The sequence below is a fragment of the Melospiza georgiana genome, chromosome 1, assembly GCF_028018845.1.
Source record: "Melospiza georgiana isolate bMelGeo1 chromosome 1, bMelGeo1.pri, whole genome shotgun sequence".
Taxonomy (NCBI): Eukaryota; Metazoa; Chordata; class Aves; order Passeriformes; family Passerellidae; genus Melospiza; species Melospiza georgiana.
In genome coordinates this window covers 131,569,496-131,590,468 of record NC_080430.1, presented here as the reverse complement: position 1 = coordinate 131,590,468, position 20,973 = coordinate 131,569,496, and the positions used below count along the sequence as shown (strand labels likewise).

The window sequence follows — 20,973 nt, the reverse complement described above, 5'->3', positions numbered from 1 at the left end:
GATGTCTTTGTAGCAATTAAAAATTTCTGGGTTTAGCAGCATATACCCTCAACTTAATTACAGGCAGCATTTCCATGAAATGATGTGGCAAGATTTTTTCACAGCTCCATCCTTTCTTTCTGCTTGCCCTCAGCACATGAGGAATGAAAATGTGTATTTTTTAAATACCATATGCAGAGTTTATAATGAGAGATGTCAAAATAGCTGTTTAGTGGAAAATATTCTGAAATATTCTTTTTCTGCCTTACCTGTACCAATTGATACCATCTGTACCAATTTTGGAAGTGCCATCAGTGCAGGATATGGGTGAAGCACTTTATAGTTTGCCAGGCAGAGAGGCTGAGGTGTAAATAGCATAACTTTGCTAGGATATCAGGAAGAATGAGGATTTCTTGGCTCACAATGTAGTGATTCATTAAAATGGTCTCTAGTTATTTTTACAGAGGCAGCATTAAAAGTGATATCACATTTACAAGTCAGTGATATGAGTCTGCCATAGAAAACAGCCACAAAGAATTTTATTGGTTATTTGAAAAATATGTACATGAGTGAATCTGAAAAGATTGTAACCAGAGCTGGCAAAAACCTTTTCAAAGAAAATCTCAGCTAGTTAATGGTTCTGGTTTAGGATTTCCTCTGTAATACTTTTTCTAATATGTTCATTCCTTTAAAGAAAATGAGAGGGGATTGCTCCCTTTGTTCCATAAAGCACAATATAAAGGAAGATTTTAAAAGCCTGCTTTTCTTTACCTCCCTCATAACCCAATTTCTGCAATACATGTAGAATCTAATACATTGCTGCATAAAGACCATATAAATTTGAGGAAAATGAGAAATTCACTGTCCTTTATTCCTATTGTTAAGTTGCTGATAAATTATTCATTTTTAATTATTTATTTTTAATTCATTATTCTCTTTTGAAGAGGAAGTTATGGTACTGTTTGCCCTAGTTCGTATTTCACTTTTTGAAGATTCATTTGGGTGGACAAGATAAGAAGAAATTACTGAAATGGGTCCTGCAATGAAGAAATTAAGTCATTGAGTCAATGTGCAGCGTCAGCCATAAAAGTCTAATGAAATACTGGACATCTGGATGGAGATGGAGAACAAGACAGAAGAAGCATTTCACTTCTGTAGAGAACTGCAGTGGTTCCACTTCTTGGGTGCTTCATAGAGTACTCAAGAAGGCCATAGTGAAGTTATAGAAGTAGAAAAGGGAGGCTAAAAAGATTGAAGGTGCTGGAGCACCTTTGTGAGGAGGGACTAAAAAGGCTGGGATTTCAATGTCTGAAGAGGAGAAGGCTGAGGGGGGCTGTGGTCATACTTTACAAAGTCATAACAGCACTAATGAAGCTGAATGTGGACTTGAACAATTCATATGCTACAAAAGGTTGGGGGAAAACAATGTCACTCAGAGGAGATAGTTTAAAACAATTAAAAAAAAAAAATTGGAACTTGTTGCCCCCGAAGGTTGTGAAGAGCAAACAGTGTCAGTGTGTTCAGAAAGGAAGTGGATGAATTCATGGACAAGAAGCCCAGAAATGGTTACTAAAACGACCACACAAACATGTACCCCTGGCATCCTACATGCAGGAGCTGTAGAGGAGCAGATTGCAGGATGTGGACAGAGTGTCTGGTATTTCTTAACAGAGTTTCCTCCTGGTGCTGTCGAGAACACTGTAGTGGGCTAGATGGGTTAGGAATCCAGCCGAGTTGGGCAATTGTTGTGTTAGCTCCTGTACAGAGCAGAGCAGAAACTCTATCGCAGTAGCACAGATGGAAGTGTTAGTTGTGCTGTGGAAGTTATACGGGGTGAATGTATGACTTTAACCTTCATATGAATCTGAGTAATTAGCCATATATCAATAATTATTGAATTTTTGCAGATTTTTTTTTGCCACATATTTTAGTATATGCTCCCTACCTTGTCCTCAAGGTTTTGATAGAATTTCTACTTGTTTCATGAGCAGTATTGAAAGTGTTTTTTACTGAAGTACTTCTTTGTCTCGGGATATCTCTGTCTCTTGAGTTTGGACAATAAGGTCTCTGGACACAGCCTTGCAACTTTTTATTTCAGTCTTGCACTCTTTTTGTTTGTCAGTGGTGTATGTTTTCTTTTTGAAATATTTCTATATGCAATGATTTCTCACATGAAACACTATGAATGTCACAGCCAATACCCTATCTAGCCTTGGTAAGCTAAGAGCTCATTCCCCTCACCGAGATAGTCTTCAGATAGTTTTCATGTTTCCTTAAACCTTAGTGTTTTATATAAGGCACCTGCCTTCCATGACTCGTTAAGAAAACTATTTTTCTACAATATATTTTTCAATACATTTCAAATTATAATTTCCATTTAGTCTTTGTAGTGGATTATTATTATGCTCCATTTCATCTAATTACAGTACAGAATTTTAGTGACAGAGGTGACTTTTTGAGCATCAGTGCTCAGAATTGGAAAACAATTCTAATTAAGCTTTTATTTGCAATACATTATTTCATAGGTATATGGGTTTATATTAATCTATAAATTTCTTATAAATACTTTGAAGTTTTTTTAATGAAAAGTTTAAATTTTTAAAATATTTTCCAGCCCTAGAAATCCTTACTGCTTGGTTATTTTTTTTCACTTTTACTTTTTTTTGGCTCTTCAGCTATTGTGAGTCATCATTTCATTGGAACAGACACCTGCTGTGTTTTCATGAGTGATTACTGTGTTAAAGTTAACTTGGCGGATTTTTTTTTTTTATAATTCTCTCTTTTGACATCATGTTTATGTAGTGATTTTTTTGCTGTGACTGAAGTGGAAATAGCTGGAATATGGATATCAGAAGTTAATATAGCATTTTCCTTTGCAGGTTTCCAAGCAAGAACAGAAGAAGATGGATGTGGCTGATGGAGGAACAGTTGAGACTTGTTCCCGTTACAGCGGGGCTCAGGACAGTGGAATTGGCAGCGACAGTGTTAAGATCAGGATCATTCAGATCGAGCAGCACAGTGGCACCAGCCAGCACCGCATTGCCCGTCCTTCCCGCCAGTCCTCTATCGTGAAGAACCTCAACTTCATTCCCTTTGACATTTTTGTCACAGCAAGTCGAATCTCATTGATGACGTACTCATGCACTACCTCACCTAAATCAAAACCAGTGCAAGATCAGAAAGACGGTGAGAAGATAAGCAAGAGCTCCTTGAACCTTCCAGAAACCATCTCAGGCAGCAGCCATGATACCAAGAAGCCCAGTCAGCCATGCATCTCTTCTGTCACAGCAGACGATCTTTTGAACAGTAACCCTCCCCTGTCTGCTGGCAGGAAACCAGGTCTTCTGTCACTGGAGAGCCTGCACGCTTCCACGAGGTCATCTGCTCGCCAAGCCCTGGGCATCACGATTGTACGGCAGCCTGGGCGCCGCGGAGCGGGGGACATAGAGCTCCAGCCATTTCTCTACCTGGTTGTGTCACAGCCCTCTGTGCTCCTCAGCTGCCACCACAGGAAGCAAAAAGTAGAAATATCAGTGTTTGATGCTGGCCTTAAAGGAGTCACCTCAGACTACAAGTGTACAGGTAAGAGCATTTAACATCCAGTCCTGGTTATAACCATGAAAATGATTGCACGTCTCAGAAGTTACAGAGGGTGGTGGAAAACAGCTCAGGAACTTCAGGACATCTTTAAATATCAATCACTAAATATACATATTTTTAGGATTGTGCCTCACAGCTGAAGCAAGTTAAGTGTGTAAAATGTTTGAAATTAATTAAGATCTAACCTTTTAGCAACCAGTTCTTCCTGTTTCTTAGTACTGCTTTCTCATTACCAGATTGTGGCAGGGGTTGTTGCATTGCTGTAACTTCTCAAAGTTTTCTAAGAAAGTAAAGGTTGTAGGCCAAGGTAGTTTCATAAAGAGCATTTTTTATGACTGAATGTCACAATATTTTCCTATACCAGCCCACCAATAAAATGTAAAGGTAAACACTGTAGAATCACCTGGTGTTTTGGACATAAGCTGTAAAAAAATTAACTGATCTTTCAAACAGCATCAAGAGATCTCATTTTAAGTTTTCATTCAATTGAGCAAGAGGGTTTTGCAGCAAATTCCATCTCTTAAAAAATGCACTTTTTTTAAAATTCCATATGCAGAGTTTATAATGAGAGATGTCAAAACAGCTCTTCAGTAGAAAATATTCTGAAATATTCTTTTTCTGCCTTATCTGTACTGCTGAAGAGAGAAATCAAATGATTGCAATTCATTTGTCTAGCAGTCAGTACAGGGTATACTGATTTTATTTTATCATTATGGAGTGTTACCCCAAAAAATGTTAATGAGTATGCAAATAAACAAACAGCCAGAAGGATATGGGGTTTTAAATTGTTTTCTGAATGAGAGCTGTGGGTACTGCTAGTTTTTCCTTGATAGTATTTCCAGCACAGGAGTTGTGAACAGTAGTATACTTTTCTGTGCAGCTTTACCCAATCTTTGCTGAATAAGATTGTATCTTTTGAAAATTAGCATTAAAATAACATGTTTTTGCAAAGGACTAAAAATGCAATCAGTTCTCAGAAATCTGAATTGTAGTGGAACTTTTAAGAGGAATTAAACAGTGAAAAAGATTACGCAGCGTAAGAAAAGATACTTAAAAGAAGGAGATTTGTTCTCTGCTACATTTTATTAATCCTTCTGGTTTTGTCTTTCTCTGCTGTTCCTGTTCTGTCTTGCCTTGAATGAAACACAATTGTGTCATGAATTTGATTAACTCCAGATTCTCATGTGTATTTCTTACGTACTATGTAAAATGTTATTGCAGCAATTAATGTGAAGCAAACTCACAAAGCAAAGCTTGAAGGAAGCTTGGAGTAGGTCTAAGATCACATCTTCATTAAGTTAGTGCTTTGGAAAGATGCAATAGGACTTCTTCATGTCTCATGTCTGAGACATTCAAGCATGTCCTTGCTACAAGCTGCCACCACCAATGAACTGGGCAAAATTCTGTCTATTCTGCTTCTACGATTACCTCCTGAAGTCTTTCACCATCTTCATGTCTATGGCAGCAATTCTACAAAACACAAGCTGTAATAAAATCTTCTTATAACTTGAAAGTGCATCAGAGAGCAAGAAGTCTAAATAATAAAGATAGTAGAAGCATAGAGCCTGAGAGCTCCTCAGTCACCACAGGTTGCCAGGTTGCTCATTGGGAGAGTAAAGATTAGCCATACATGGGTCTTACCCCTTTCTTTGGCTTCAAGTTTCCATGTCAGGCAAATGCAAAGAAGTGTGGAGATAGGACTCAGACGTTACGTGAAGGCAGAAGTTCCGGTCTCATGCTGCCTTTGTGGGCAGTAAATAAATACCTGTACATCACAGAATCCTGTGCTTGCTGCCAATGCAGTAGCCCTCTTGTCAAAAGAGTTTGAGAGGTGGTTGCTAAAGTGCTAGTACCTAAAAATACCATCCTAAATGTATTAATAAGTTAATAAAATTAAGGCACACTTCCAGTTATACACTAATTCACTCAGCAAAGAAGGTAGTATAAAGTTTTTATTGCCTGTTGTTTAGGAACACCTGCTGTGCTGGTAATCAATAATTTAGGATTAACGTTATCATACCACTATAGTAACATGTTGGTTTTGGAAATTTCTATTTTTCATTTCTAATACATATTAGAGGGAAAATGGCCATGAACTGTATGTATTATATATATGTGTGTGTTTGTGTGTGTGTGTGTACATATTACACACACACTATATATAGCATATAATATAATACAGAATAAGGAGCTCTTTGTGGCATTTTTTGTGCTGCTGTGGTTGATTTTATTGATCACACCAACTTTTCTTGGCATTGTGATTATTTGTTGATAGTTTTGTCTGAAAGAGATGTATCATCCATATGAAGAACAATATAAAGTTTGTTTGAAAGAACCAAGTTAATTTCTCTCCTTCTGTACGATACACATGCTCTATATTCCTTTATTTCTCTGTGTATCAAGGACTGGAGAGTGGGGAAAAGGCATAAATGGTGTTTAAATTGCAGTGAATGTTGCTAAACTGTATTTCCAGTTAGCCTCTCTAGAAGACTGTTCTTGTGTATATACATATGCATGCAAGTAACTCTGTTATCTAACACAGAATGGGGAAGAGAACATAAGATAAATTTAAAAGATATTTTTAACTGGATTATAAGAACTGAGGGAGCATATTCCCCCTTGAAAACAAAACAAAAAAACAAACAACCAAATCATAGACCAAATGAAAATATTGTGTGCTTCTCATCCTGTTATGTAGATAGACAACAGCATAGCAGCAACTCAAAACTTTAGGCCTATAACATTGCAAATTTTGATCACAGCCTAAAAATTGAGACTTGTCTGAGCAAAAGTAAAATTACATTGTTATAAGGATTTTTGGTAAAACTATGGGAGTGTTTTCTCATTACTTAAACTAATATGGTTAAACTTACGTAGTTCAGCTATATATGAAATATTTACATTGCATTCAAAACATGCAAATAAAATCTCTGCCATTTAAAATCATTCTATGTATTCTATGCATTCTACAGCATATTCACTGCATAAGAGTATTTTAGGAAAGTTTTAAAAATTTTTTCTACCAATTCTGGTGTGGAATTCTGAAGACTTGAATACTGTTCATTCAACAGCCATAGATTTAGATCTTGTGAAATATTGTGCCATTTCTTACAGTTTTTATAAAAGAAAATAATTTACAATTCTGAAACAAGCCTCAAATTTTTGAAAAGCAGAAGCAAATGCAGAATTCTGTTGAGAAATTAGGAATGTCTTATTTTTTGTTTGACATAAGTTCCACAAATAAACTTTATGGTAAAGAAAATCTCGTGATAGTCTGGATCTAGTTGTGCTTTACGTCCCTCAACTCCCAATAGTGTACTTCTAAGAAATAGGTCATTTAGCTGTAGGTCAGCAAAGATTTTCTAGACTTTAGAAATGCTTCTAATAGGTAATTTGATGACAGTCTATTTTATAAACCTTTGTAGAAGAGAGAATAATAATTAGTCCTGGGCTGGTGACAGAATTAAGGGTTACTGCTTCATGATGGTTTACTGCTTTGAACATTATGTAGAAATGAAGATTTTATATGTTATATGTTATGAAGCCATATGTATTTTATTTGGGACAAGGATTTTGTTATTAGTTTTGAATAGAGCATAAAATTCACAATCTTGCACATTAAACTATCACTCGTGAGACAGTGCATTGTACAGTGGCTGAAACACCAAATTTCATCCAAAGAACTTGGCTATTCCAACACTGACTGTGCTATTTATTTCTAGCTTAATTTCTGAAGCACAAAAGAAATAAGAACTTGAGAATTAAATAGGAGGAAATAGGCCATTTAAAAGTTCAGCATTCTTAGTTTATTAATAATCAGTCAGTAGCAGCACATTTCCATCAGACCAGTCTCTGCATGTGGGAGCATTTGCCTGCCTGGGAGCCAAAGACCCAATGGTTGTGCTTCCTCAGTCCTCTCTACAACCACTTCCACTGGAAAGTCAATTTGGAGGAGGAGACTTATTAGGTTGTTGAAATGTTAACTCAGTTTTATTATGGTTGTGCTAAACTTCTTCATTTGTGTTTTGTAATTGTGCAGCTTGATTGCAGTTATGCTACAGCAAGGTACAGGAACTTAAAATCAAAATAAATAAATTAATGGAATAAATTTTAACTTCTTAATAAGTGGCACTAAAAAGACTAGATGCTCCTTGAGTTTATTTGTAAGATTGTGTATAAAAAAACTGAAAGATACTGTAAAATGACTCTTTTTTATTAAATACTCATCCTATATTTAACACAAAAAGGCATCTGCTAACTGTTAGTTTTTTGCTAGCAGAGTTTTGGCCATTTTTACTTAAATAAAATGGGTGCAATTGTTTTTAATGTAATCTCATAAACTGCTTTTATAAATATTTTTTTTAAATCTTTATTTGCTTTGTTTCAGGTAATGTAATCCAGATACAAAATTGCCTCATTTCCTGACCACTGTGCTCTGGGCATTCTTGAAAAATCTTTTTTCTATTTGTTTGTTTGTTTACTTTCAAAGAGGAGGTTGTGGTGCTTGGTTGTTTCAAGGGAGACAAATTTCTCAGTAAATATCTGTTATGCATGGAATTTCTTCAACTTCCGTCAACCACTCATTTGCAAAAAACAGTCATTGTGGGGCCATCCAGAATTATTCTTGATTTTTATTTTATTTTATTTTATTTGACACCCACGCCTTTGATGGCAGGGGGTCCATGAAGAGCAGATGCAGTAGCTAAGACCACATGTAACCTCTGATCTAATGGAAAGCCTTTTCCAGGCTTTTGCATGAAAAGCAGCAGAGGCTGGCTCTGGCGGGCAGCCTGATTCACTGCCTCTGTGGCAGCCTGTGCTTCTACATGGCACAGCGAGGATTTAAGGCTGTTTCCTAGCGTGGCATGGAGGGAGTTCTGCTGGGCTGTCACCTGTTCCCCTCTGGGTATATTTATTGTCCAGTACATCTGCAGTCATGGATGAGGGGGAGCAGTGCAGCCCCCACCCATAAAGCCAAATTGGCCTGGGAATGTGCATTCCTCAGGTTACTTGAAGTGCTCATTTTTGAGCTTCTGACACAGCACTTGTGAGTACTCTAGCAGAAATGTTTTTCCACTTGTGTTCTTTAAATTCCAGTGGAAACCGTTTTGAAAACAAGACCAAACGTTCCACTTCAGAGTTTCAAATGCAGAGATGATTGCAGCATCATACTGGCTTTTAAAATTGACTGCAGACCAAAATGTGATTCATGCATTGAAATGAAAGCACATTGCCGTGCTCGGCTGGGCTGGGGATTGTTCCAGCTGAGCGGCCGCATCGCCGTGCCGCGCTCGCGCTCGGTGGCCCTGTCCCCTGCCCGGGGCCCACGGGGCTCTGCTCCCCATTAAAGCCTCCCAGATGGCCCCTCTGCTCCCTCAGCTGGCCTGGCTGTCAGCTACCAAGAGGAACAAAGACAGAGTGTGGAGAATGAAAATCTTCAAGATGCAGAATTTCTCCTGCCTTGCTGGTTTCCTTTCCCCTGAGTCCCTGTTCTCTTCAGAAGTTTGGGGTTTGCTGTCTGCTGTTAACAGAAGACCAAGGGGATAGCAGTGAAATCAAAAGCTTGCAAATTCAAATCAAGTTTAGGAAGATATTTCATAAAGTGAAGTTTGGAGCTGAGGTCTGGATCTCAGCAAGGCTAAAAGTGGCTTAGATTTTTTTTTTTTTACTTTTTATTTTAGAGGGGAGGAAGAAGGTAAATGTGGTTCTGTTGAAGGTTTCACCTTCTCAGTCTTACAGATTTTAAATTACAGTCTGGTAATTTAAAGTTTTGTTGATCTGTGATAGTTGTCTCACTGTTTTTCTTCTGCTGCCGCAGACAAATTTTTCACACGGTGTAGAGGATAAAATTTCTGGCCATCTTCACTGCTTCTCGCTTCTCAGTCCTTTCTTTTCTCTATCTTGGCTTGCTGTGGAGTAATTCTAGCCTCTCCTTTTACTTATATATGCATCCCCTGGGTTTTCTCCAGCATTTTCTTTATACAAATAACTGCAAATTTAAGTGTTGATTTTTGGGAGAATCATAGAAAATGGAAATGGAAATGACCTATTATAATACATTATTCAGAACCAGTTCCCTGCTGATGCATAATTGTTCCCAATTGTATATTTTATAGTGTTCTGTCAAGTGTATTTTTAAACATTCTGAATGCCTCCATCATTTCCTTGAGAGACGAGAGTCCTTTTTCTAATAGCTCTTCTCATCACGAATTCCTCACTTCTCATTCTAAAATTCTTTTTTTTTTGTTCAGTTGCTTCTATATTTCCTGTGATTTTGGCATAGGGATTGATGGACTGATATTGCATTATTCCTTTCCTGATTCTTGATCCTCTGAAGATGCATGGGCTGTTTTCTACCTTCAAAGATATTTTAATAGGGTCATCTTTTGGTTGTTTGACCCTTGAGATATATGTTTGTCTTACCCTCATACATGTTATTTGGAACTCTCCTCGAGTTTTTGATATACACAGGCATAATCAATTTTGAAACCTCTGGATTTTAGCTTTCATATCATTACATAAAAACTTAAAACTGGACTATTTGGCTGGGCAATCAAGTCTGTTACCCAGATTCCAAATTAACTCTGTGCTATGGGCTTGGAAGCACTCACGCTGGCTCTTTGCATGGCCCTTTGATATTATTCAGTCTGATGCAAAATTGTCAATGCAATACTCCTGCTTCCAAAATTAGTTTCACTTGAACTTAAAAAAAAATGCTTGAACTCAGTAACCAGTGCTGGGTTAAAAGTAATGTATTTTGTTGGAGTTGTGCATTGAGGTTTTTTCGTGTTGTGTACCTAATATGTAAATTTTGGAGTCCTTATTATTCACATATCCCAGTCCTGCAGTGCCCCAGGTGATGACAGTGTTGCACTCCTTGGAGACATGACAGAGCAAAAAAATCTCCTGAGAATCCCATGGTTACTTTATTTTTTGTCTGTACTTAAGTGCTGCAGCTCCCAGTAGCCCGAGGGGAGTTTGTGTAGTTAATGAAATATGTCACAGAGGGATTTTCTGCTGTGTAAGTTCTTTTTATCAGAGATGTTTTCTGCTTGAAAGAGCTACAACTTTGAAATAATTATTAGGTATTTAATAAGGTGAACCCATCTTAGGATAATAAAACTACCTGTAAGTGTGTTTTACAAAAGAAGTGTTCAGCTAAATGTAGTGGATTTTCTGAAAAGCTGGTAGAAGATATAGGTTGCTATATACAGTATATGATGATATCTTCCAGAAATGAGACTAATTAATGGCATATTGCAGTGTTTTGTGCCCTATTAGTACACCTAAATGTTTATATTAATATTTACAGAGGAACTGTAATTTAGAGATGAATTTAATCAATTCAGTGATGTTCATTGAGCAATATTCAGTCATCTTTACAATGCTTTACACTGTATATTCTGGAAAATGTTAAAATGTTAGCTGCTTATGATGTCTACCAGCACAAAACAAGATATAATTTTATAGATCCAACTCAGAGATCCTTGTTCAGAACAGCTATAAATCTGTGTTTAGGAAAAAATGTGTACCTTGGTGGTAAAGAGGATAATGATGGTGATGATGATGAGTAACAGTAGTAGTAGTAGAAGTATTTTCAGTATACTAGAGAAATGCCAGACACAACAAGATATTCCCTAAAAGAGTTACTATAGAAAAGGGAGTGTGCCACACTACTCTGGTTATTGTAATTAAAAGAAAAGGATTAAGAATCATAAAAATGTGAAAATTTTCATGGAAAATATACAGATCTGTTGTATGCAATGACAGCTATTAAATAACTGTTGAGAGCTGACTTTATAAATGTGTAGCAGGAATAGAAGGAAGAAAAGGCTGTAATGTATATGCCATACAGTAAAAATACTGCTGTAAAGTCATTGCCTGAAAATTGATCAAATAAAAACAAAAGAATGTGCTAACTTTTGATCTTTTCCATATAGATCTAAAGTCATGATCAATTGGTTTCAGTAGGTTCTTTGAAATCACATAAGGGTTCATATGTGCCAAGTTTTATATGAATCACATGATAAGGTCAAGAAACACAAATTCCAAAGCTGGCTTTATATACCCAGTTCACATATGACTGTGATACCACAATACCATATGTTGACTATAACAGTGAGTATGTAAATCCTGTTCCTGAAAGGAATTTATTCAGCAAAACTCAAAGCAATTATAGCAGTTTTAAATGACTGAAAAGGAGAGAATAGCTTCAAGAAAATCTCCTTAAGTTGAGGATGAGACAGAGTAACATAGCAGACTTCATAATAAACAATGACTGATTATTTATAATTTAAGACCATAATACCAGAATTGAGACTGCTCATAATGAAGATCATGAGTCCCTAAAGATTAAAAAGCCTTTTTACCCAACTGTTTTTCCTATGTGTGATATGTGGAAAATGAAGGCCAGAATAGCCCTTGGATGGATTTAATTTTAATGTACTTCTGTAGTATCACAGACTGATCAAAGGAGCACCATTCAAGGTGGTGCCCAAGAATAGCTACTGGTTAGCTATTGAGGGAAGCTGCCAAGGGAATGGTACAACAGCACTGTTGTCATGCTCTGTTCCTGAGCTCTCATAGCATTCTGGGTTTTTTGCCTTTATAATTTACCTTTCCATTATTATTTTCTCTACTGATCAATGACAATAAAATCTAGAAGCAGGTTTTGAGCACAGATTCTCTTGTAAGGAGTCCTTAAGTGTCATTACTTAATCATTAATTAAAGCTGAAATTGTGTGCTATTTACAGTTGTCTTGTTCTGTTGATGTATTTTACTCATATTTTACTTGGTATTTTTTCATGTTTTCTAAATTTTTTGTGATTTGGGCTTTGTCCTCTTGCCCTTGAGTGCGTGCATTATTCCACACATGCATCTGTCTTTAAGTGCAAATGCTATGTAAACCAGTCGTATTAGGTATAATATTTACCATATTACATTTAAAATTCTTTCCTTTTGTCTAGTCAATTTTGTATGTAGCATTTTGTAATATATCATATTCCTGGAATATAATCAATGACTATGATGATTATCCTCTGTAGATCCTGGGAAGACTCTACCAGAAGCTCTGGATTATTGCAACATTTGGTTGCAGACAGTAGCAGGAGAGGTAGATGCTAAAAGTGGTATTCCACCTCCTCTTATCACTGTGCAAATTAAAGACTTCCTTAATGGACCAGGTAAGTGCTGCACTTTAATCTTTTTTTTCTAATGTAATCTGTTTTTAGATATGCACACATGGACACGGGATGGGGTCCTGAGCAACCTGATCTATTGGAAGGTGTCCCTTCCCATGGCAGGGGAGTTTGAAGGAGATCAGCGTTGAGGTCCCTTTCAACCTAATTATTCTATGACTCAGTGATATCAGATAATCAGAATTGTATTGTATTCCTTACTCACTAATGTGAAATTGTCCTCTGGCAATTACCCTGAATGAAAGTGAAAACTGGGGAATGGGTAGTCCTGGACCAGTCACTGGTTTAGGGTTCAATAATTAATTTTCTTCCCACACTAAGTTTAGAAAGGCTGAATTTGTTGAATTTCCAGCAGAATGAAGCATACCTGCTTCTAGTCCTAGAAAACTGAAATGTTATTGCAGTTGTGTTTAGAAAAGATGACTTTTATAAAGTTTCTGAAGGTTTTTCTACGCTATCTTCTCTTGGGTTCTTTGAAATCTGGATACCTGGCTCTGGAAATTACAGTCACCTAAGTGCTGATATTGTAAAATTTAAAAAGTGATAGTAATATTGTGTTTCTTTAATTAATGTAAGTGGTGTAATGTAGAGGTGTGTTAGCATTTGCATAACATAATGTGACTTGAAATTCCACTCCTAGAGCATCAGAAATTCTTGCCAATTGCATTCTCTATTTTGTGAAGCATATATTTATAGCTACATCACAGTAAAAAATAATTGAGGTTATAGTGAAAGTTAGAAAATACATAACTATTTTTTCATTTGCATATTTGTTATAGTTTATTGAATTGTTTAACCTATTTTCTTATCCTGAATATTCCTCACACAGCACAGCTGTTATCAGGCATTTAGTGAGGAGCTCTTGAGTACAGGATTTTCATGTTCATTCAGTTACCTCTTCATACAGTCTTACAGCACACTATCTAATCTTGGATTTGCAGCAGAATTTCCTTTGCATGCCTTACAGCTGTAGCATCTGAGCTCTACAGAAATACTAATGTACCTGCACAACCCTCACATGGATGATGGAATACCATGCCCTTGCCATTCCACAAAAGACAATTGAGGCACAGGGACATTAAATGTTTTCTCATTTTATTAAGGTTGTCAATTTAAAACACACCATTTTAGTTTTCCAAAGTACTTGAAAATACAGAATTTGATGTTGGAAACACAGCTCATATTGTCTTTGGGTAAAGCAGAAATCACTTCTGAATATCAAAGCCCAAGACATCAAACTGAGTAACCAGTGAATGATACACACATATTTGACCCTGACTATAAATACTGTGGTTAAGTAGCTTGAAAAATGTTTTTTGCACACAGGCAGAGGTTTCAAGGAAACAATAAAGTATGTGAAAAACCTCATCATTGCCCCCTTTTTTTTCTTGTTTTCTAGCTATCTAAAGACTTAATTTCAGGGAAGATTTTGTTATATTGATCCATATTTGGGTACATTAATAGGCCTTTGAATCCTCAGGCCCTACTGCATGTTCTGCTACCATTTGAAAAAAAAATGATTGATAGTAATGATGGCTTTTCATTCTAATCAGAACAGCACAGGAGGGGTTAAGATGTCTTCTATCAGGGACCTTTTGATCACTGCTGCCACAATGGTTTTCTTTTATCCTTCTGCTACCAGTTCTTATATGTCCTCTGTCCCCACATTTCTTAGATTTCCATATTCCCAGACCTTTCATTGTGTAAGAACACTTCTCTCAAGGTTCTCACTGTAGTTTCCTGGCACAGCCTTTATATTTAATTTATTACACACCTGAGGGTGTTTCCCTGATGCTGTCCTGTCAGTAGGACAGATTCCTAGTAAAACTAGCAAGCATAGAAGTTGGCACCAGCTTGCAAAGTATATATTCACAAATAGTGTAAGTGTTCACCCCAGTTTCACCAGTCCAGTTGTATCTTGCATTAGTGTTAAATCTCTCCCCTCCATAGTGTTTTGCTGAATAGGGAACTGGAAAACCATAATTTAATGCATCATAATCTTCAATCTATTTATTCTTGCAAAGCATTTAAAACTTCAGAGATTTCTTCCAGGATCTATTCTTAGCCAAAAGGCTTTTTTTCATCATCTTTTTGCTACTAATTGGAACTATCATTACGAATGACTCAACAGTAATTTCTCTGAATTTTAATGAAGTGTTTGCCAGTGTAGTATAACAAAACAGCTCCACCATCCCTTGCAGATTTTTCTAACCTCAGCTGTAACCACTATGAGATCCTCTTCAAATAAACTAACCTTTACCAAGAAGCCTTCCTTGGGGGATGGAAGTTTCATTGGATGAGTAATGGAAGGCTCATTCTGCATGTGATTGCATCAGAACAGCACATGCAGAGAGTTACAAGAGCCTGACAGCTCCTCAGCAGGCTACTGGAAAATGAGTTACTAACTGCCCTGTGGGACAAGAAGTCCCCTAACCACAGCTTCTTCCAGGGTGAGGTAGCTTGGCCGTCAGCAGCCTGGAGAAAGTGTTACACCACCAGATCCTAGCTCAGCCGGCAGTTGTTCTTTGAGGACAAGAACCTCAGCAAAGCTCCCAAGAGCTCTTGCAAGATCAACAAACAGTATGTGTGGTGGGAGACAGCTTAGCTAATAAATTAAATAAATAAAGGCACCAGTGGGAGACAGCTTTGCTAATAAATTGAATAAATAAAGGCACCGTTGGAGTAGAGTTTTGTTGCAGGCCTTGAAGGCTGTTCTTCTTTGGTGAATATCTGGCAAAGAATGCTGCTGCTGAGTGACCTATTTTCTAATGACATAGTGTGTGTTTCATGGTCATTTATGTATATGTGGTTTATAACTGTAGTAAGTGAATCACTGAAATCATTGAATATACTGGGAGGTGCTGCCTGTTGGTTACAGATGATCAACTGTTCTGAAAAGTCAGCACATTTTTGAAAGCTGTGCCTATGCAGACAAAAATATGTAGCATTTGGGATAACTATACAGTTTTCTGTGTTGATTTCAAGTGTTCAGAGTTCAGTAGTTTAATTGTAATACCATTTTTCTTTCAAGATACATTGTTGTTGTGCTGAGGTTAAATTTCAAGTATAAGAATCCAACATGCCTATGTTTATAATGCAAAATACTGTCAAGCAGTTAACAGAAAAAAATCTGCAAGTGGCTCACAGTGTTTGCTGTGTTAGATAAAACCAGTACTCCTTGCAAATAGTTTGTCAGCTGAAGTAGATAAGTAGATGGTGTTCCACAGAAAACTCGTATGGTTTCACCACACAGGAAACCAGGTTGTCAGTCTATATTAGCTTGGAGATCAAAAAACTACAGCAAGTAGCTAAACTTGGAAACCACTAATTAAATGAGAATAACAGGATACATTAATGCACTTCTTGCCACATGAGTTGATTATTTTGTACATTTTTGGCAACTAAAGAAAAACTATATTTCTTCCAGATTTAAGGTAATAGGATCCTGGGAGAAATAAGCATTTATCATCAGGCCTGTGGGAACAGACCTCAACTTTAACCCCACAATGTATTAAAGGACTATTCGTTCTCTTTTTACAGAAACTAATTATGTAAAATTTTTTAAATTCCATTTACATCACTTTACATGACCCTCTATCTTTTATATTCATTCTGTTACTGCGTTGTAGATCCAATTTTTGTCTAATACATTAAAGTGAACTATTTATTGCTTCAGCATTAGATATAATTCATTATGTGAGGATCAAATATGACCATCTAATTTTAATAGGTTTTTAAAAATTATTGTCTTTACCTTTTAGACCTCCTGGATTTTTTTAATCACCTTTCTTACCTATAAAAGCTGTCTTTGATGTAGCCTTTCTGGATGCAAATGATGCAAGAACATGTCTATGAAGTACAGCTTTATAAAAATTGCCTTTAAATACTTGTACACGCAAATTATGGATGATAATCTGTAATTAGTGGATTTAACTTTAGTGAAGTCCTCTTTCCGCAGTCGTTTCTTGGGAAGGCATTGGGTTAGATGTGAAGGAATGGAGATCCTTGATAATTCACCTTTATAAATAATTTCTGCAGAAGACAGTATCAAATAAAGTAAGAAATGTTGTGTCGCACTGAAAGATGAAGTGAGAACTGGGGAGCTGGTGGGTTTCTCCTTCATGCCAGCCCCTCCACACATGATCTGGGGACCACGAGGGGCACAGCAGGGGATCTCAGCTCAGGTATAAAAAACAATAATCAGAACTGCACCAGGGCACTCTCTCCAGCCTTTTTTCCCCCACTGTTTGCAGAGGCAACAATTGTATCCATTACCAAGGTCAGTGGTTTGGAGAAACCTGGAAAATAGCAGCTACCAGAAACCCTCTAGAATAATATCTCCAGCAGGTGATAGATTAGTTGGAACAAATTGGAACCATTGCACTTCAGCAATCCTGGTTTCTTTCAAGCTGTTTTAAAAATGTCGTCATTTTAATACACAATATCAGCCCTGCGGAACAGTCCACAGCAGGTTAATTTGAATCATATGATGTATCACTGCCCTCAGCTGACATGAGCTCCGTTCCATGTGTGAAGCCATAATAAATCCATTCCCAACCGAGGCAAATTCCCTGTGAGAAGGTGAACTAATCCAGGCCTCACACTGGCATGTTAGCCCTCCGTAATTGAAAGCAGGGCCACCTGTTCCCAGCACAGTTAGCCTATAGAGAGAAAATTAGCATTAGATCAGATACTTAATATATTGAAAAATCATTCATACTACTTGCAAGTTCAGCTGTGGGCTGCTTAGCATGACATCATATATAAACCTAGGAATGTGCCCACTTGATCCCAGTTTAACAGTTTTGTTAACCATGGTGTTTGTTAACTTTGAAAGGAGAATTTTTTGATTTAATGAGAGCTGACACGTGAGAAGGGGAACTAGCCAGGGTGCAGACTTTTCTAATTAACTCTGGGTCATTTGCAAAACTTTTGAGCTTTCTAGTAGGGCTTTTTTTCCCTTTGCTCTTTTACAAACAAGTTTTTAAAGCACTGACACTGTAGCCATGAAATTATATATATTTGATTAAGAGGGCAAAGAGAAATATTCCAAACAGGTGTACCAGCCTGTAGGTATTGCTTTGGACTTGACACATCTATTGTCTGTAATATCCGTGTAATAATGAGGAAAATCATCAAAGTAACTTTCTAAAAACACTGTCTACAACACTTCTTTTAAATTTCATTTCTTATATGTCTGAGTACAGAAAATGAAAACTGCACACTGGACCCACATGGAGAAGTTGAAAAACATTTTCTTATAATCTTTTTCAGTCTATTCACATTCTTTTAACGCTTATTTCAGACATTTGCTCAATTTTCTGAAATGCTCTTTTTTTTTTTCTTCCCATGTGCTTCTTAATATAGATGTATTATTCAGCAGCTAAGCAGAAAATAGAGGGTTAGTATTTATGGGTTCTTTTCTTTTCCACAAATGTGCTCCATGACCTGGAACAATTTATTTTGTCTCACTATATTGCGCTTCATCTTCCCTGACTCTCTGTTAAGAGAGTTAATGTTTCCCTTAGCCTGGGTTTTCCTTTCCTGATAGTGCTTCCTGATGCCCCCATTATAATTTTTGGCCTCATCATTCAGCCCTTGGCACACTTCTGTATTGTACTGAGCTGTATTTGATAGCTGCACAGTTGCTTAATTTCAGTCATCATCTACTGAATGGCAGTAACCCTCCATTGTTTATTAATGGCATCTTTGGGCTTCTTGACCTACAACAATTTATCTTGGTTTACTTGTGACAGTTCTAAAAAATTAATAGAATTGCATCACTCTGAGCTTTGTCTGAGATCTCAAAGCTGGAGCTGTTAATGCCCAAGTGTCACCTTCACATAATGTCAGTGACACACTAGGTCATGGAAGAAGTTGTTATTCCTGCTGGGGAGCACCCAGCACAGCTCAGGGTGATTTAACTCCCTGAAGGCTCCAGTTTGCCATGTTGGCCTTGGAGAGCTGCCTGTGTGGGGCAGCAGCACAGACAGCAGCGGGTAGGAATACTGAGCTGTGACTACCAGTCTCTTCTAGACTAACTGGCATCTGTCTCACAGAAGCAGAATGCAAGATGGACTGCAGATGGCCTCTGAAGGCTGGTCTCAAGTTTCTTCCTCGTTTTCCCTTGATCCAAATTGGGAATGATGAATTAGAGGATAAAAACAATTAGTTGGGATCCTTCTTGCTTTTCAATTTCTCTTAATTTGTGTCTCTTTTGATGCTGGACCAGACAATTGAGAACAGTACAACTGGTCTTTACATGTCTCTTTCCTATTTTTATAAATTTAATTTTTGCAATTCAGCCATTACCATTTGCTGAAGGGGCATCCTGACTCCAAATCAGAATCAGGGCTCAAGATTACCTTTACCTTCCTCATATTTCCTCTGTTTAAAGTCCCTACATCAGGATGGGTGGCTAAGGGAGAAAGAATATCACTGTTGGTAAACTCTTTCATGCCATCATCTGCTCCTCTCCTGTTTAGGACAAGGAAATTAAATCATCTTAAGAGTTTAGGATAAGTAGTAGGGTTTTTTTCTATAGAAGTACTGTATATTAAAAAGTGTAATATTTTACAGCCTTCTTGGGGAAGGGGGGAGGGAGATCCATGTCCAACCTCAAGGAGAAAGATCTGGCTTTTTCTGTTTCAGCTGTGAGAAGTAAAAGATCCACTGCTGAATGAATGTTGTGGAAAATGAATCAATTCTTGGAAAATGGCATATTTTTCTCTCACACATTTCAGCATTTCTTGGTCTTTGAAAAGACTAGGGTCTTATAAATGATAGAATCATTAAGTTTGGCAAAGACCTTCAAGATCATAGAGTCCAACTTTTTCCCTAGCACTGCCATGGCAACTAAATCATAGCCCTAAGTGCCATGTCCAGTCATTTCTTAAATACTTCAAGGGATGGTGACTCTACCACCTCTCTGGGCAGCCTGTTCCAATGCCTGACCACCCTTTCAGTGAAAAAATTCTTCCTGAACTGGACTTCCACTGGCACAGTTTGAGGCCATTTCCTCTTGTCCTGTCGCTGGTTGCCTGGTAGAAGAGGCCAATCGCCACCTGGCTCCAGTCTCCTTTCTGGAAGTTGTAGAGACCAATAAGGTCCCCCTTGAGCCTCCTTTTCTCCAGGTTAAACAACCCCAGCTCCCTCAGCTGCTTTTCATAAGATTTACTCTCCCGACCCTTCAGCAGCTTCATTGCCCTTCTCTGGACACTCTCCAGCCCCCTCAATGTCCTTTGTCTAGTGAGGGGCCCAGAACTGGACACAGCACTTGACATGGGGCCTCACCAGTGCCCAGCACTGGGGACAGCTGCTGCCCTGGTCCTGCTGGCCACACTACTGGTGATACAACCTGGATGCCTTTGGCCTCCTTGGCCACCTGGGCATGCTGGCTCATGTTCAGCTCCTGTCAACCAGCACCCATGAGTCCTTTTCCAAGAAGCAGATTTCCTGACACCTTTCCCCCAGGCTGTAGCACTGTATGGGATTGTTGTGACACAAGTGCAGGACTCACATTTCACCTTTTGGACCTCATAGACTTGGCCCATTGATCCAGCATGTCCTTATTCAGCTTATGACTGATTTTCATGGCATTTACTCTCTGGTATCTAAGATTAAGAAAATACTATGGTAGTTTTTAAGTCATAGAAGTAGTAACATATTGTACATTAACTTACGGCATATATTAAAATAAGTTCACTGAAGCTCCCAGCTTCAGTAAGCTGGAATTTACCTGGACCAACAATGCTAGGAGCTTTTGTTATTTTGTGTTGCTTGTTCATCCTTAGCCCTCCAAATAAAAAGCCCTTTTGATAACATCATTATCCCAAGTTCACAGATGAAAATTATATCTTCCCAATACAAATTTGAATGTTATGGAGAACAAGAATAAAATACTTATAACCCTGATTTTTTTTTATCTGAAGGTCTAAGTAATAAAATGACAGAGAAAGAAATTGCTTCAGACAGAAATTTCAGAATGCTGCTCATAGGTTTCTTTTTATCGTTGTTATGATTTAGTTCAAACAGGCCATATTGAATCCATTGGGTTTTTTGTAATAGATTTCAAAATACATAATAAATGTAAGTAATATGATGACTAATGGGTCAAGTGAAGTTGGAACTTTTAAAATGAGAAAATAGCTGGAAACGGTTTTCAGGAAACTATTCCAGTTGATTTTTGGTCTCCCA

The 20,973-nt window shown here is 37.5% G+C and overlaps 1 protein-coding gene across 4 annotated transcripts in view; it reads left to right on the top strand.

The window, feature by feature from the left end:
- The window catches only part of VPS13B (vacuolar protein sorting 13 homolog B), a 430,338-nt gene that overhangs the window by 307,321 nt on the left and 102,044 nt on the right, over positions 1–20,973 (top strand). For all 4 annotated transcript variants that reach the window (XM_058033971.1, XM_058033980.1, XM_058033988.1 and 1 more), the window contains exons 34-35: positions 2,859–3,561; positions 12,625–12,762. In XM_058033971.1, the coding sequence (XP_057889954.1) occupies positions 2,859–3,561; positions 12,625–12,762 (841 nt within the window). The remainder of the gene's footprint in view (positions 1–2,858; positions 3,562–12,624; positions 12,763–20,973) is intronic.